Raw genomic sequence first — 16,265 nt, 5'->3', positions numbered from 1 at the left:
ACAACCCTAATAAAACTAGAAATGATTAAATGTAGTAAGAAAGACATGTCGAAAGCTGAGATAAGCCAAAAACTAGGCCTCTTGCACCAAACTTAGCCAAGCTGCACTGGGAAACCAAAAAATTCATGTGACTTGCTTTACTGCGGTGGTCTGGATACCATTTGTGATACCTGAGGTATCCCATTCAATGGAGGTGAAATTCAACAGAAATTATTTTTTACAAAGGGACCACCTTATGGGCATCCCTATGTCCCAAACTCTCCCATAAGCCTGATCCCATGATTTAACTCCTGTTGCTGGAGTACCCACTATGCTGTTGGAGCCCCCAGGACCCAGCCAATGCTTTGGAAATGCCCAATACTGTACCCCCATTTGCTCTACCCCACTCTCCAAGAACCAGACCCTTACATGTTCACTGATGCTGTAGTTCCAAGTGAACATGTAAGGGGACTCCAAGGGATATGCTAAGTCAGCAGTACAACTACAGCCAAATGCCAGCACCATCAGCAGCTAAACTGCTTCCCCTGCCACATGTAAGCCCTCTGAGCAGTAGTTGGAGGCTGGTAGGCATAAAATAGCACAGCTCCCCAGGGCTGCTCGTCTAGGAATCCCAGGGCCAGGGGAGGCCCATGTGAGGCCTGGGCCAGTCCTCTTGGGTTCACAGAAGCCAATGACAATGGTAATTTCCAAAAGGTAGGCATTTGGGGGTGGGGAGGCAGATAGGTAAGAGGGAGGTGGCAGAGTTTACTGTCATGGGCACTAACAATTAGAATAAATGTAAGAGCAGAGTCCTGAATCTCCCCTATTATGCCAAATAATACAGGGAGGGACTGGGCTGAAAATGGTGTGCACTTGGAGGAGAGGGGGCCTACGAGTAGGGAAGTACTTTTTAAAAGTTTTTGTGGGTTTTTTTTAGACTAAGTAAAGCTGTTTTTGCCCTTAAAAGGACCCAAAAGCAGATATCCAGAAAGCCCTCAGGAAGGACTGGAAGTACACCAGTTTTTCTGCTTCTAAGTTTACATACAATAGCTTCAGCCACAAAAAGAGATGAGCTTTCTTTTCCTGAGCACAACTCCAAATTCTCAGAGACTGGGCCAGCTTTGGTCATATTTCTGTACATGGCCAGGATTACAGGTAACATTGTACAACAGAGCAGCCAGAAACACAATCCTATGAAGGTGGGTTTCTAGCTGAGAAGTAACTGTGAACTAAGTAGACACTCATCTGTTTCACAGATGAAGCTAGAAAGGTAAATGAATGTAAAAGACCTTGTAAGCCATGATGTCTTGAAGTAGCAGAAGAGGATACGTGGTTTTGTAAGAGAGAGATGGTCCTGTCACTAAATGAGGTGAGGAATACAAGAAATGTGGAGAGACATGAATACACTTTTTGGACATACTGAGTTTAATTACCTGATAGACCATACAGATGGACATATATGGTAAATGGATGGAAACAAGGTTCATAAACTTAGGAGACAGGCAGGCATTTTTAGACCAGTTTAGATTTAGCCATTCACCAGATGGGACTATTTTTTAACATTTAAAATTAAACTACTTTTTATATAATAAACGAAACAACATAACTGACTTCCAGAATTGCCCAAATTATTTTTTATAACATGATTTCATTTTTTTTTTTCACATTTCTTTAAATGTCAAATTTTCTTTGGCAGATTTATCCAAAATACTAAATATTCATTTTGAACTTAACATATTTATCTAACAGAGTGCTCTAAATTGATTTTCATCAAGGTACCTTTCTTTAAACCCTGATGGTTTATATCTTCCCTTTAAAATGTATAAGTATTTAAGCTGTCATTCTCAAAAATATTCTGGAGGAAAAACTATGAATTAAACACCTATAAATTCTTCTTCATTTCTGTTATAGTGTAGCAATTTATCATCTAACCCGTAGTGGTCTATCAACTCGGTAAGGCTGAGTTTCTTGTTCTCCTCAGACATAGCTGACTGCAACTCATAAAGCAACAGCTGGCTACAGCGTCTCCATTTCTTTATTAACAACTTTAACTGAGACAGGTCATTCTGAAACAAAACAAAAAACACATATATATGTATGTCAATAACTGATAGGCATCCTATTTTAACTTAATGAAAGCTGTTAAATCAGTCAAGAGTAGGTTTAAAGGATACCAACGTATTTGGTCATGAATGAGCCTTCTACCCAGGAAAAAGTAGGGTGGTTTTTACAATGACACTCCAGTTGAGTTCTATGGCTATTTTTGGTGGGAGCTCTGGGCCTTCCTTGTCCTCGGGGGGGAAATCAAATAATTAAAAAGGCAAAACTATGTAGAGAAGCAACAATACAGGTTTTTAAAAATCTTTTTCTAGCCCGGCCAGGTGTGGCTCAGTGGTTGAGAGTCAACCTAGGATCCAGGCGATCGGGGTTCGATTACCGGTCAGGGCATATGCCGGGATTGCAGGCTCGATCCCCAGTTGCGGGCATGCAGGAGGCAGCCGCTCAATGACTCATCATTGATGTTTCAGTCTCTCTCTCTCCCTCTCCTTTCCTCTCTCTGAAGTCAATAAAGATGTATTAAAAAATAAATAAAATAAAAATCTTTTTTATTACAGCTGTACTTTTAAAAATAAGACTATTCAAATTTAAAATATTTTTCAGCATTCACTATCTCATAAAACTCAAGTAATATTTAGAAAAATCCTAAAAATTCAAGACAGCAAATACAATATACTATTCCATCATTTATTGCATATTGCTAGGGAAGGAGAAATTGCATATACTTGAATGATCCAGGTAAACAAAGGTTATCTGCTTCCGAGTGCCCAAGTTCCATTTAATTCAATCTATCTGGGGTGAAATCTAAAATCTAGTATTTGTTGTTTTTCCAAACAAAATGCCTGGAACCTTTAATAATCTGGAGGAACAAAAGATCACTACTAACAATATTTTTTATTATACTCTGTAGCCCATGTTTAACTTTTTAAATCATCCACTGTCAGCTGTCACTTCTGTTCTCACTGTACTTACATCTAACATTTAATACTTTTAATATTGCTACATGCTAGAAAAACTTCAACTGCATACTAAACAAGAGCTGGGACTTTTAAAAAGTTGAATCTGGTGTTTAGAAGCCTCTTCTACTCTACTCTAAATCTGACATATTTGAGTTAAAAGTTGCTGGAAGCCAGGTTTCTGAATATTTGGCTTAATGCTTATTATGCTTAAAAAATGCTCTCTTTTTGAAATGACTTTCCTATCATTTACCTAAAAATAAAAAATAAATTTAACAATTTAAAAAATAATTATGCAATGATCCTGAAATTACTCTCACCTTCGATCTATACATTTTGACTAGTTTTAGCCTCCGAAGAAGGTCTTCTTTCTCCTGAATCTGCTTCACCAATTTTGCCTTTTCTTCATTTAATTCTTTTTGGGGAAGAGTCTCATCAAAATCATTCTGGAGATCACTGCAAGACCCAGTATCAAGTGACTTAGATTCATACGCACTGGTATTCTTGATGGTATTTTTCAAATATGAACTTTCTTCAAATTCACTGTCTATGTGTTTAAAATTATCTTGAAATTCCAAACAGTTTTCTTCTGTTGAAGATGCTGGTTTCTCTACAAAGGTCTGATCGTTTTCTTCATTCTCTACTTTAAGACGTTTTACCACACTGTAACAGGAATTAAATGAAAATCTAGTTTTTCTCAACCGTTCTCTAAGTGTTGCACTCATAGGCTGTAAAAGGCACAAACATTAATAATGTTAGTAAAAAAATTATTGATGTAAATAAATCTACTAGAAATAAAGATCTTACATTTCTATGGTACATACCACTAGATGGCTTTCTGTCTCCATATATCTTTTTTTTAATATATCTTTTATTGATTTCAGAGAGAGGAAGCAAGAGGGAAAGAGAGAGATAGAAACATCAATAATGAGAGAGTCATTGATCAGCTGCCTCCTGCATGCCCCTAACGTGGGGATCCAGCCCGAAGCCCGGGCATCGAACCAGGATCTCCTGGATCCTAGATCGATGCTCAACCACTGAGCCATGCCCGGCCAGGCTCAATATATCTTAAGTAACCATCACAAGATGTCTTTAATTCCTGGAAGCTCCATTAGTTTTATTTTATTTTAGCAAAGTCAGCACTCTTCTACAACAGTGTTGATACACTTATCCCAGTAATCACAAACATTTGTTCAGCAACTTAGCACATGCCTGACATTGCTCTAGGTGCTTCAGTTACAAATTTTGGAAAAGACCTAGGTCCTGCCACCAAACACCTTCATTACACTGCAGATTCAAACTTCTTCAATTTGTAATGTTGTAATAACCTGACCTGAAACTAAATAATTGATTCAAAATGAAACTTTGGGGGTAGGGAAGAGTCAAATACTTTATTTTAGAACTAAAATTATTTAATACACTTATTAATGCCACACACTGTTAATTATCAATCTTCAGTAGACCTGGAACCACCACAATAACTGGAAATATAGAATTGACCCATTGAAAGAACTAAGATTTTCATACTTGTTTTCTTGAACTACTTGTATGGGGAGACGGTAGACTGGCACAGCCCTGCGGAGTGCTAGGCAAAATCACAGCCGAGTCTGAAGGACTTTCCATCTTGAAAATGGAATCTTGGTTTACCTCTAAAAAACAAAAATAATCACAAAATGGAAATCAAATAAACCCACAGCTCTATATATTCCTCAGTCTTTATCAAATAATTTTTTATTGTAAGTAACATCAGCAAGTAAGCCAGCATCTTCCTCCTTCACTTAGCTGACTCATTATTGCTTTTTGCTGTCATTTTCCATTTACCCTCCTAAATAAGGTTGTGTTGGTCTACAAGGTGACCGCTATTTTTTTCATGACAAATTAACCAGCTAGCCTCTCAAATAAACAAGACTCTCCATTTGTTTTCATCAAAATATCTTCAAAACCTGCTATATGGGGGTTGGAGAGAACAAACATGGGATAGTTAAGAACTCTTTAATTTCGTTTCGTCAGCTTCACAATGAAAGGAAATAAAACTGAAATCTTGACTCGAAGAACATGACCAGACCTGTCCAGGCCTGTCCCACTACCCTAAACCCTGAAGGCTGTGTGATTAGAACCAATGGCCCGCCAGGCCTGAGAAATAAGGAACACAACCGCAGATAAACTCATGCCTGTCTGAACCGTTTTTCGTTTAAGTAGCGAAAAGACCCTGAAAAGGAGAGTAGACTGAAGTTTGTTTTCCTGAAACAAAGCCATCAACGTTACCGGGACGAGGGGGGGGGGACACGACAACGAAGGAGGCCGCCCTTCCCTCCCACCACTGCCGGAGACCACACCAGCCTTGGAGACCCCAGGCCTGAGGCGCAGTTGCGCGGTCCCCTGACCGCGGAAAGGGAGCGCTATTCGACTGCACAGGGCCCGCCAAAGCAGCTCAGCTTTCACACACCTATCCGCGAGCCCAGACGCCGCCTCCCTCCGCCATCCCCACAGCGCAGAGCGCCCGCCCAGCCGCGGCCACGGGCGCTGCGCTTCCAGGGGCAGGGCCTCGCGGGAGGCGGGAGGAGCGCGCGATTGGCCGGATTGACTGACGCGCGCAGCTCGCTCCGCCCCGCGTCCGAGAGCGACCGGACTGCGCGCGCGCAGCCTCCAGTCTCCGCCAGGGGGCGAGGGCGTGGCGGATCACGTGGGGGCGGCAGAGACGCATGATTGGCCAAGCTGACCAACGCGCGGCTCTGCTCCGCCCAGCACCCCAAAGCAGCCGGACTGCGCGCGCGCAGCCGCTCGTCTCTGCAGGCGTCGGGCGGGCCGGGTAGAGCTGGGGGGCGGTTGACCAATTCGGAAGGAGCGCGCTTTTCTTCGCCGTTTCCCCTCCCTCCTCTTTCCATGCAAAACTTTCCTTCCTGCTTCTTTGTTTTTGTGTTTGTGAAGTGTATGTCTCGGGATGTCTCTCCCCTTCTCCTGACTCCCGTTTGTCTTGTCTCTTCGCTCACCCCAGCAAAGACCTTTCCTCAGACTCGACCGGACCGAGAGCCGCAGGGACTGCTGTGTGTTAAATTTAAATGTACAGTCTGTAAACTCTGCAAAGGCAGAGACCCCAAAAGAGCAGCGCTGGGTTAATGGTCTATTGAGATTCCGACATGTTGGAAATTTCTCCAACAAGAGTCCCAGCGGGTGCGGTTGAGCTAATTTCTAGCCTTTATGCGGCAAACGCGGCGGTCCAGTCACAGCTGTTGTGTGTTTACCTCAGAATTTAAATTTCCTCAGCTTGGCTTCGAATCTGAGAGAAAATGTAATCCTGTGAAGTTTGTTGCGGTGCCATAGAGGAAGCGGGACAACCCGAGTAAGATGGTGTCGTTCCACAGCGCAGACGCTTGAGGCCGACGTGGCCCTTGCTGGGGCCTGGGCAGCGGCAGCCTTAGTCTAAACTACCCCGAGTTTCCTGGGGGGGGGAGTCTGTTACCTAAATTGGGTGGAGCACTGCGTTTGGGGAGAGACAGCTGAGTTATTTCTGAGTCGGGAGGAAACTGGGAATGTTAAGGGGCCAGTGTCCTCGGTCCGGATGCGTGGCCATTGTCAACGCTGAGCCTGCCTCTTTGCTAAGACTTCGGCTTAGAAGTAGCCGGGACCCAGAAGGACTTCACTGGGTCCCAAGCCGTCGGATATAAATACAGAGCCTGAAGACAACCTAACGCAGTCTTAAAGGCATGAATGCGGGAGTCACACGGCCTAGGTCCAAATCCCGGCATCATCATTTTATGTGCTTTGTAGTGCAGTGTCTCTGTGCCTTGGTTTCCCTGTGGATAAAAGGGGGTTATAATATCGACCTCCTAGGGATTGGGGCATTAAGTGAGAATTCATTACAGGCAATGAGAACGGCCCTAGTATCTAGGAAGCAGTCAATAGTTGCTATTTTCTATAGCAACTGTATTCATCATCCCCTAATTGATTTAAAACAACGCATCACATAATTCTTTCATCCTTTTACTTTCCAAAAAAGGCCACAGATTTTTTTTTTTTTTTAAATGGGCCTGTGATCTGCGAGATCTCTCACAATTTAAGCCACAAATAGCAGAAACCTTGGAGCCTCCACAATAATATGTATTCCACGCCTAGGTTTTTCAAAAATTATATAAATTAACCTCAAGGAATTTACAAAATGAAAGAGAGAACTCAAGATTTTGTGATAGGGGCGTTATTCACCCAACCAAGCCACAGGTCCCAGTCTGTACTTTTATTTCTCCCTTTACTCATCCATTGGCATCAGTTACACTGAAAAAAGCGGAACGATTTGTCCTGACACTGGAAGCACAATGCAGACTCTGCGTATTCTTTACACCTTGCGGCATAAGGTTGGGTTGTTTTTATGGTTCCATAAAATCAGCTGCTCCAAAATCCTTTTATCATTCCAACCTAAGCTTTAGAGCTGTTTTTGCTGGCTGCATAAAGGAAAACATCTTGCCTTGCAAACGTTCTAACTTGCTTATTATGTGAGCTAGTATATAAAAATAAGACTCATTTGGCCAGATTTTTAAAGAACTTCAGAATAAGTACTCAGAAAAACCTGTTTTCAGAAGTGTTCATTTGTTGACCTACATCTCGGAGTTACGTGTGTTGTTAGAATCGAATGATTTCCCCTTATATGTTTGTATTTTACTTACTCCCTTCACATACCAAAATGGAAACACGCATTCCACTCTCAATTTAGTGTAAGGGATGTGGGATATAGCCTCTGTAGTTTTACTGTACCTTTAGATAAAGCCTAGCAAACATTTGCATGTCTTTAGGAGCCCCAAATCTATTGACCTTCAAGGAGTTTGGTGTTTCTGACACAGGACATTGCATATTTCCTATGAAACCTTCCAGGCAGGGGAAAATACTGCCCCAGAGAGCCAGAAGGCAAGGACTCCTTACCCTACCATGGAGAACAATTTGAGCAGTGGAATTCAATGATAATAGTAATTAATATCAACCTAAAGCAGGCTTTCTCATTGTGTTTTTAAATTTCTTCAATACCCAGGGCTACTGTTAGTCACTTTGTTATTCATCAGGGAGAGGTAAAATGCATCTTCCATTCTCTGTGATTATTGTTTGTGGGATGATGACACAGACCTAGAAAATCTTTATGAGGTTTTTTTATTCTTTTTTAATAGCAAGAAGAGAATAGTGAGCAGTGTCTCCCTGTCCCGCCACCCTTTCTCCATACAAACACACGCACACTTTTAAGCCACAATTCAAAATTTTGTTTCAATAGATATATTTATTTTTTAAATTCTTGGCTTTAGCATTATTTTTTAAATCTTAACAGTAATCTCAGGATGATCTAAGTTCCATTCCATTGAATTTTCTGTGTTGACTAAAAAAATAAAAATAAAAAAATTATATCATGTAGACATAGTATCCATAGGTATTTTTTAAACAATTAAAAGACGTAAATGCACACTTTTAAAACCAGATTTAAACCCACTAGGTGAGGAATTATGCAGAATACACATTATTAATTTGATTAATAATATTAAGACAATTTAAATAAACTAAATGTAATACAGATTTATAACACTCCTGAGAAAATCTACTAAATTCTCTTAATTGGCTTTTAATGTTTCTTACGATATTTGCATATAATTTGATAGCTACCTTCAAAAACTCGCCTCTAGGTTCTTGCCATGAATTCAGTATCATAAGATATCCATGGTAAAGAAAATGTGTTTTATTTTAGTACTCTGTCATCTCATAAATTTTCCTTTGAGAATAATTGACGAACTATTTCCGTTTCTTTTATTACCTAAAGGCCTCACATGAATTTTTATAATGTGTGGTGATTCACTCGTAGAGACCATTGAAGACTTTGTTATCAAAAGGTGACCTTTGTGAGTAAACTGTTCAATATTCTTTAGCCAAGTTAAGAAGAAAAAGATTTTCTTTCAGCCTGAAGGTGAGAGAGCCCTTGACTTAGCTGCAGGCACGACCATGAGGTTGCCTCACTGAGTAGGGTGTCTCCTGAGAGCATGGAAATACGGGGATGGTCAACAGTATGATAACCTGTCCACCACCAGGCAACTAGAGTATTCATCTGGTAACTAATTTGAGAGTAATATACTGAACAAGAACCTAAAGCGCTCCTTTCACCTGAAGTTCCTTTCCTTATATTCTCTCAGATCTGCGTTTTGTCAAGTCCACTAGAGACCAGAGAAGCAGAGTGTGTATGATTCACTGCAGTTATTAGGGTGTGTTCTCTTAGAGAAGAATAGAGTCATTCAAGTTGGATTAGTAACAGTGAGGCAAGGGGTAGGGTGTACTTGGGTGGGAGGGTCGTGGCAGAGGAGTTAGCTTGTGGAGAAGTAATGGTAATAAAAGTGTTGCTTGAGGCCATGTCTTCCTCAGATCCTTTATTAACTCAGAAATGTCATCACTGCATTTATGGGGGGGGGGAGGCATTAGATGTCAGCAAATCCTTAAGCAACAGAACATGTCTTATCATTTTTAACTACCTGAAGTTTGAGAGAGAACTCCCAAGATAATTTTACAGTATTGGAATCTGTTTGAAGTGCCAGCAAAGAAATCAACTCAGTTTTCTACCCTGGCCTCTCATTTTTATTTCAGTCTTGAGAGAACATAAAAGATTTCTTCTCAGTGATGTGTTTTAGATGGGGAGCAAGGGTGTCAATGCTACCAGAAAAATAAGGAGGTAAGAGAACATTCTACCATGTTCTAGGACCCCTTTGATCTTTTTGCTTCTCTCTTCCACCCCTTAGCAAACTTTGACGATAGAGAAAAAATAGTAGTAGAGAAAAATCTGTGAATTTGCCAGAACCAGGAATTTTCTGGCCCACTTCAGGATCTGAGAGCTAGATTGACACGTAGACCCTTTCCACCATTCCCAAAGGCAACATAAAATGTCTTAGATTTTCATCTTGGGCCCTTATGAACAATACCAAACCCACTGAATGCAGAGCCCCTGACCAGCAGGCCCGAATCACCAGGGAGAGGTCCGATCAAAGGTGGGGGAGGTGGCTTGAGCAAAGGCGTCTCTTTCAATCCTCTCCCTTCCACCTTCGAGATTGTGCCTAGTGCCCATGTCCCACATTGTGTTTAAATCACACAGCTCGTCAGTGACATCAACATTACCCAGCTCTCCACCTCTGTTGCTACCAAAAAAATAATGTGTGAAGTTTAATAATGATGCTGGTGACCCTCAATTGCCAAATGATATCACTATTTTTTATAGTGAGAATGTATCTTTCCCACAGGTAGGATCTTGGAAAAGAAGCTTATAATTCAGCTACATTCACCCTGACAAGACTTTACCCAGCTATTTGAACTTTGTTAATGCAAGATTAAGACATAATACTTTTCCTTCAGTAGTGTACACCTTTAACTCAAACTCTTTCCAACTCTTCCACCTCCCCAAATTTCCTGTGTGCCACTCAGCATCACTGTTATTTTTAGCATCTGTTATTTTTTCAATTGATGTAAGTGGCTCTGAGTCAAATAATCTTTTTCTTACAGCCACTTAATAAACCTTACTTTTATTATCTTTTTTAATCAAGAGAAGATTACTTAATTGTTTTCCAATAACTTGTGAATCTGTGCCCTTCTGTGAATGCTGGGTATTGAAAACTCAGCTTCTATGTTACTGAAGATCTGCTGTGAGTAGAATTCATACCAAATGCAGGTATTACACTGACCAACAGAGATGGTCTTCTCAGATTTTTGAAAGCCTGTCATTTGGCAGATACCAAAGTACACAGATTTGGGGTTTGGAGGGCAGGCAGCTAATTACGTCTACATTTGTTAAGCAAATTCTTATGAAACTATAAATTATAAGCTTCCCACAGATTTAAAAAAGAAAGAAAGAAAGAAAGAAAGAAAGAACAAGCATTACTACGGGTTGGCAATATCTGAAATGCTTTCCTAGCCTAACTCTGAGCCACTGAAATAAGGTGTTTTGAACCTGCATGTACAAGTTTAAGATTTTTGTGAAGCTGCCAAATCTTAAATATAACAAGAATTAGCATAAAGCTTGTGCAATTGAGCTGCCCTGAAAGGAATGAGTTTGAATCTTTGGCAAGATGTTCCTCCTTTTAAAAAAGCAGTTTTGTCAGTATGTATTATTTTCACTCAGAGCTGTTTCCCTCAAGTTTGCAAGGTATTTAAAGCTGACTTTGTTTTGTTCCAATAACTGTCTATAGAAACAGAGATTTATTTTCAGTCACTAGTTTTTATGATGAATCAATCAACTACTTTATCCACCTATACAACACTGTCTGCTATGAATACTTCTCATTTTTATAGCATAAAAGAATCAGGCTTATTGCTCCCTTTAACCCTAGGTAGAATTCTTCTGTGTTCAGAATGGGATTAAGTCTCCAAAATAGACTCTAGGAAGAAAATTTATTTCAGAAAAAGAAATTCGTGGATAACAAACAGTAGATGTGATGAGTCACTAGCTGAAGTGACTTGATTTTGAGGCATGAAAATAGCATGTTATCACAGGTTTGAAAGACCACAGGTAAGAATTATGTGGATTAATGAGAGTACTTAGGAGGCTGAAATTGAACATTTGAATACTAATTAGCAGCTCTCAAGGCAAGGTTTACAAACCCAGAACCTTCCAATCAATAACTGCTTAAGCGCAGACTCCAGGGAGCTTTCCTGGACCACAGCATTCATAGCTGAAGCTGTCCTCAGGAGTTCAGAATTCAGTGACAAGAATTTTGCCAGAGGAGAGGGAAGAAAGGGGAAAGGGAGGGGAGGGGAGGCAAGGGGAGGGAAAGAAAGGAAAGGGAGACATCTTTAGTACATATTTCTTGCCTTTAACCAGAACAAAACTCTTGTGTTTTAAAACACTATTTGTTATAACGGATTACTGGTTACTAGGCTCGGTTACTTCATGCTATAAGTTATTCTGCAGATTTAATCTGGGTTTCGAGGTCCAAATAGCAGATCGAATACCGCAAAACCTGGGCACATTTAATTGGGGCCAAATTCTGAGAAAATCATTTCTTCCTTGATGAGAAAAGCATACTTTATGTTATTAAGGCCTTTTGACACAATAGGATAAAAAGGATTGGGGAAGTGCAAGAGTTATGGTCAGTAAAGATGTAAACATGCAGTGTGGATATACGCGTACTTTCATGGGACTGATGGAACATTATAATAGGTTAAGCCAGATTATATCTTGTAAATGAGATAAGCCACATTTCACAGTAGGTGAAATTTTAAATGAGTAAGGCTGTAAAGCCACAGACCTTACTTACTTGTGTTGTCTTTAGCAGTCCAGACATTTTCTTTGTTGATTGTTGTTGCTGTATTCAGTGAATTGGGGATTAAATGGGCTGTGGTCACGAATTGTGAAGCTGAGGTTGCTTAAATCCATACTAAACAGGACATAATCATGGGTTGTCGGTTTAAATTGGAGGAAAAGGGGGAAGTTATTTGGGATTTTTGTTTGAATTCAAGTTTCGGTGAATACAAATGACACAAGGGATGTTTACAACCCTTTTTCTCTGATTCATTCATTCTGATGGAACTGTGGCCGCAGCATGGGTTAGGGCTCAGCTGTGAATCAGAGCAGCTGAATTCCTTACTGACCCTGCCACTAACAGCCAACCAGCTACGTGACTTTGGCAGAGGCAGTTAAATTCTGTGGTCTCTGTTTTCTCACCTATGAATTGTAGAGAGAGAGGTGATCTCTTCCAGTTCTGAGTTTCTCTGATTTGGTAAATTCTGGTGCACCTGAAATTACCAGTTTCCACCATTACTTAGTTCACAGAGAGCTGAAGTTACAGATAAAATTCCCTATAGAAACAGCCATTATGACGATGCTATGGAAGGTGTGCTAGGTGCTGAAAATGGAAAAAGTATATTTTTGAGGAGTTTACCAAGACAAATTGGATACAGTAGTATTTCACATAGATTCGGTCAGCACCAGCCCTGAGGGTGGGGGGCAGTTGATGGGGAATTGTTATATAGAGGACTTTTTTCCCCTTCCTCTTAGCAGCTGTCCCACATCATCTGAGTCCCAGTCTCCCAAGCCCAAGGCTTCAGGCTGAGTCCCATTATCCCCCACTTGCCACTGCAGGAAACACTCCTGGTAACTCTGGTTACTCTTACTGTCATCCTCTGGAACCCATGCCTTTGCTTTTATTAACATTTGATGCTTACCATAGGTGCTCAATAAATGTGTTTTGAATGGATAAATGTGAGGATGAATGGATTAGTTACTTAATAACTCACAAATGAGGTAGGTAAGAAGAGAGTAATAGTGTAGCAGTCGAGTAGAGGAAGGGAGGGGAATATTAACAGCAAGTAGAACTTGCACTGTGCCCTTCAAATTACTGATAAATTACTAAATTTATCCATCTTTAAATAAAAATAAATGATAAAATGTAAATTAAATATAGTTAATACATGCAAAAAGTCTAGTGAATTTAATGGCCTGGTGAATAAGGAGTGAGTTTTGGGAGAAGCAGTTGTAACCCCCACCCCCTCCAAGCAAAATACCATTTTTAAAAATTTCTTGCATTGCTGGTGGGAATGTAAATTAGTAAAGTCACTGTGGAAAACAGTATGGTGGTTCTTCAAAAAATTAAATATAGAATTACCATACTGTGAGATAACAGACAATATATATCTTGACCTCTGCCCTCTCCCCATCTCCCCACCCCCAGTTCCTGGCACGGTGCTCCTAAGACCCTTGTAAATTCCTAGGTGATAAGAGCACTAGTATCACCCTTAGTTCAAAGTTTGGTCTTTGACTCCGGTTTCTTACAGCGGGCTCCTAAGTTCCTTGGAATTTTCTGGGTGATAAGAGTGTCTTTCCTTCTAATCAGGTGACTCTGGGAGGGCTCCTGGATGGGGGCTGGTCAGCAGGAAGACCAAACCATGATTAGAAGCTTGGAATTTTCAGTCCCTCTCCTGCCACTCCCACTTCTCTGGAGAGGGGCTGAAAATACAGTCAATAATTGGTAATGCCTACTTGAGGAAACCTCCATAAAATTCCAATAGTGTGTGAATTGGATAGCTTCCAGGCTGGTGAACACAGGCACATACTGGGAGGGTGATTCACCTCAACTCCCTGGAGACAGAGTCTCTAACACTCAGGACCCTCCCAGACCTCGCCCTCTGTATCCCTTCATCTGGCTCTTTATCTGTATCCTTTATCATATTTTTTTGATAAACTGGTAAACAAGTTTCCCTGTGTTCTGTGAGTTGTTCTAACAAATAATCCAATCCAAGGGTGAGAGGGTCATGGGAACCTCCAATGTGTAGCCAAATTGGACAGAAGTTGTCGTAACCTCGGGATCTACTACTTGTGATTGGTGTCTGAAATAGGGGGGCAGTCTAGTGGGGCTGAGTCCTTAACCTGTGGGATCTGATGCTACCTAGGTAGATAGTGTCAGAATTGATTTAAATTGTTGGACGCCCAGCTGATGTCACAGAGAAATGCTTGGTGTGGGGGAAAAACACCCATACATTTGGTGACCAGGAGTGTCAGAAGTAGTGTGAAAGTAAAGAAGAGACACACAGGAGGAAAAACTGGGGTTTTCCTAATACACATGATCCAGCAATTCCACTTCTTAATATATACCCAAAAGAATTGAAATCAGGGACTCAGATATTTGTACACCAATGCTCATAGCAACATTACAACAACCAAAAAGTGGAAACAACCCAAATACCCATCAACAGATTAATGGATAAACAAGATGTAATATCGTACATAATGGAATGTTATTCAACCTGAAAAAAGTATAAATTCTGATACATTTTACAATATGGATGAACCTTGACAACATCATGGTTAGTGAAATAGGCTAGGCACAAAGGACAAATATTGTCTGAATCCACTTATATGAGGTACTTAGAGTAGTTAAGTTCATAGAAATAGAAAGTAGAGCAGTGGTTATCAGATGCTGTGGGCAGAGGGGACTAGAGAGTTTTTGCTTAATGGGTACAGAGTTTCAGTTTGGGATGATAAAAAGGTTCTGGAGTTGGATGGTGGTGTGGTGATGGTTGTGTAACAATGTGAATGTACTTAATGCTACAGAACTGTACACTTAAAGTGGTTAGATTGGTTTTGTATATATTTTACCACCATCCCCCCCAGAAACCTCCAGAAAAGAATATTCTTTGGCATAATTGAGATCAATACGGAACAGCTCTGAGGGGAAAACTGTTCCTCAGATCTAATCTAAACCTTTGCGCTGCATGTCTTATCTTACTGATGCTTCTGTCATTGGACCAAAGAATCAGAAATATTCACTAAAGACCAGCTCTCTTGGAAGTGATGCCTTCTGAGTTGTTTTGTTCCCAGTGGGATGAGTTTTAACAAGTTTATCGTTTCTGCCCCTTACCCAGCCCTCTTGTGAGAGGCAGCATAATCTGCAGTTTGTACAGCCAGGGAATGGAGTAAAAGTGAGGCAGGTTCATGGAAACCAACCTGCAACTTCAGCTTCAGGAAAACAAGTCCGATGGCCCATCAAGAAGTAAATATATACTGGGCTTCCTGCAAAGAACGCTAATTCTATTAATTCTGCTGCGTTATAAACCAGCAGTACCACCTCTGGAAAAGAGAGAAATGTAAATCTTTTCAGAGATAAATATAAAAGGGGTAAATACGTTTTATTTATCTGAAAAGCTAAGATTAGTGTTTTATTTTGCCCCGTTTATTCATTTTATTTGCCTAAATATGCACTGCCTCTCACTCCTCAGGTCCAGCCTGGACGGATGCCTGCCTGCAAGAACCCCCTGATGGTCTCCTGGCCTCCGGACCTGCACACCGCTCTCCCTATGCCATCTCATTTTCCACGCCCATCCGTTCTCTACGTGGCTGCCAGGATGATCTTTCTAAAGATCTTCAGGTCTTTCAGTGACACCCAATCCTTGTTAGGATAAAATCCAAACTCTTCACCAAACCATTCATGCATACCTTTCCAACTCCATCCTGTGCCATTTCCCAGCCCACGCCCCGGACACAAGCCTTCAAAAATTCTGTACTTGCAGTTCCCACGACAGTCCAGGCTCCTCTCCTTTTTATCCTGTTGCTCTTTTCTTCTGCCTAGAAAACACAGACACGCATGTGCATGTGCACACGCATACACACCTTTTCCGTCTGCCTAATTCTTACATCTTCAGAGTAGGATCAGGAGTTGAAATCCCCACTCCCTCCCACCCCAGTGGCCCACATACTCCATTTCCCCCCACCAGGCCTTGAAGCTAGCATTAGATACCTGTCCTTTTCCGCAGCACTCTGTGGGTCTCACCCAGAGC

General features: G+C 41.0%; 1 protein-coding gene across 3 annotated transcripts; it reads right to left on the bottom strand.

Moving 5' to 3' along the window:
* Positions 1-1,384: 1,384 nt before the first annotated feature.
* On the bottom strand, positions 1,385-5,603 carry SFR1 (SWI5 dependent homologous recombination repair protein 1). Of its 3 annotated transcripts, none has more exons than XM_081158382.1 (4): positions 5,440-5,603; positions 4,521-4,642; positions 3,314-3,721; positions 1,385-2,045 (listed from the first exon to the last, which is right to left on the bottom strand). In XM_081158382.1, exons 2-4 carry the CDS (start codon positions 4,614-4,616, stop codon positions 1,854-1,856), a joined length of 696 nt encoding a protein of 231 aa, XP_081014508.1. In that variant the 5' UTR covers positions 4,617-4,642; positions 5,440-5,603; the 3' UTR covers positions 1,385-1,853. The 3 variants fall into 3 exon arrangements, with proteins under 3 accessions (XP_081014508.1, XP_081014509.1, XP_081014510.1); XM_081158383.1 differs by lacking the exon at positions 5,440-5,603 and adding an exon at positions 5,334-5,429; XM_081158384.1 differs by lacking the exon at positions 5,440-5,603 and adding an exon at positions 3,818-3,861 and having other exon boundaries at positions 4,521-4,606.
* Between the last annotated feature and the right edge of the window lie 10,662 nt (positions 5,604-16,265).

The sequence above is a fragment of the Miniopterus schreibersii genome (genome assembly GCF_964146895.1).
Source record: "Miniopterus schreibersii genome assembly, chromosome: 14".
Classification (NCBI taxonomy): domain Eukaryota; kingdom Metazoa; phylum Chordata; class Mammalia; order Chiroptera; family Miniopteridae; genus Miniopterus; species Miniopterus schreibersii.
This window is presented reverse-complemented; position numbering and strand designations above follow the sequence as displayed.

Excerpts from the sequence above, each read along its gene's own strand:
- SFR1 (XM_081158382.1), bottom strand. The coding sequence starts at position 4,616 with ATGGAAAGTCCTTCAGACTCGGCTGTGATTTTGCCTAGCACTCCGCAG. Across the intron at positions 3,722-4,520 it reads CAAGTAGTTCAAGAAAACAA|CCTATGAGTGCAACACTTAG; the intron begins GTATGAAAATCT and ends TGCCTTTTACAG. Across the intron at positions 2,046-3,313 it reads TCAAAATGTATAGATCGAAG|AATGACCTGTCTCAGTTAAA; the intron begins GTGAGAGTAATT and ends GTTTTGTTTCAG.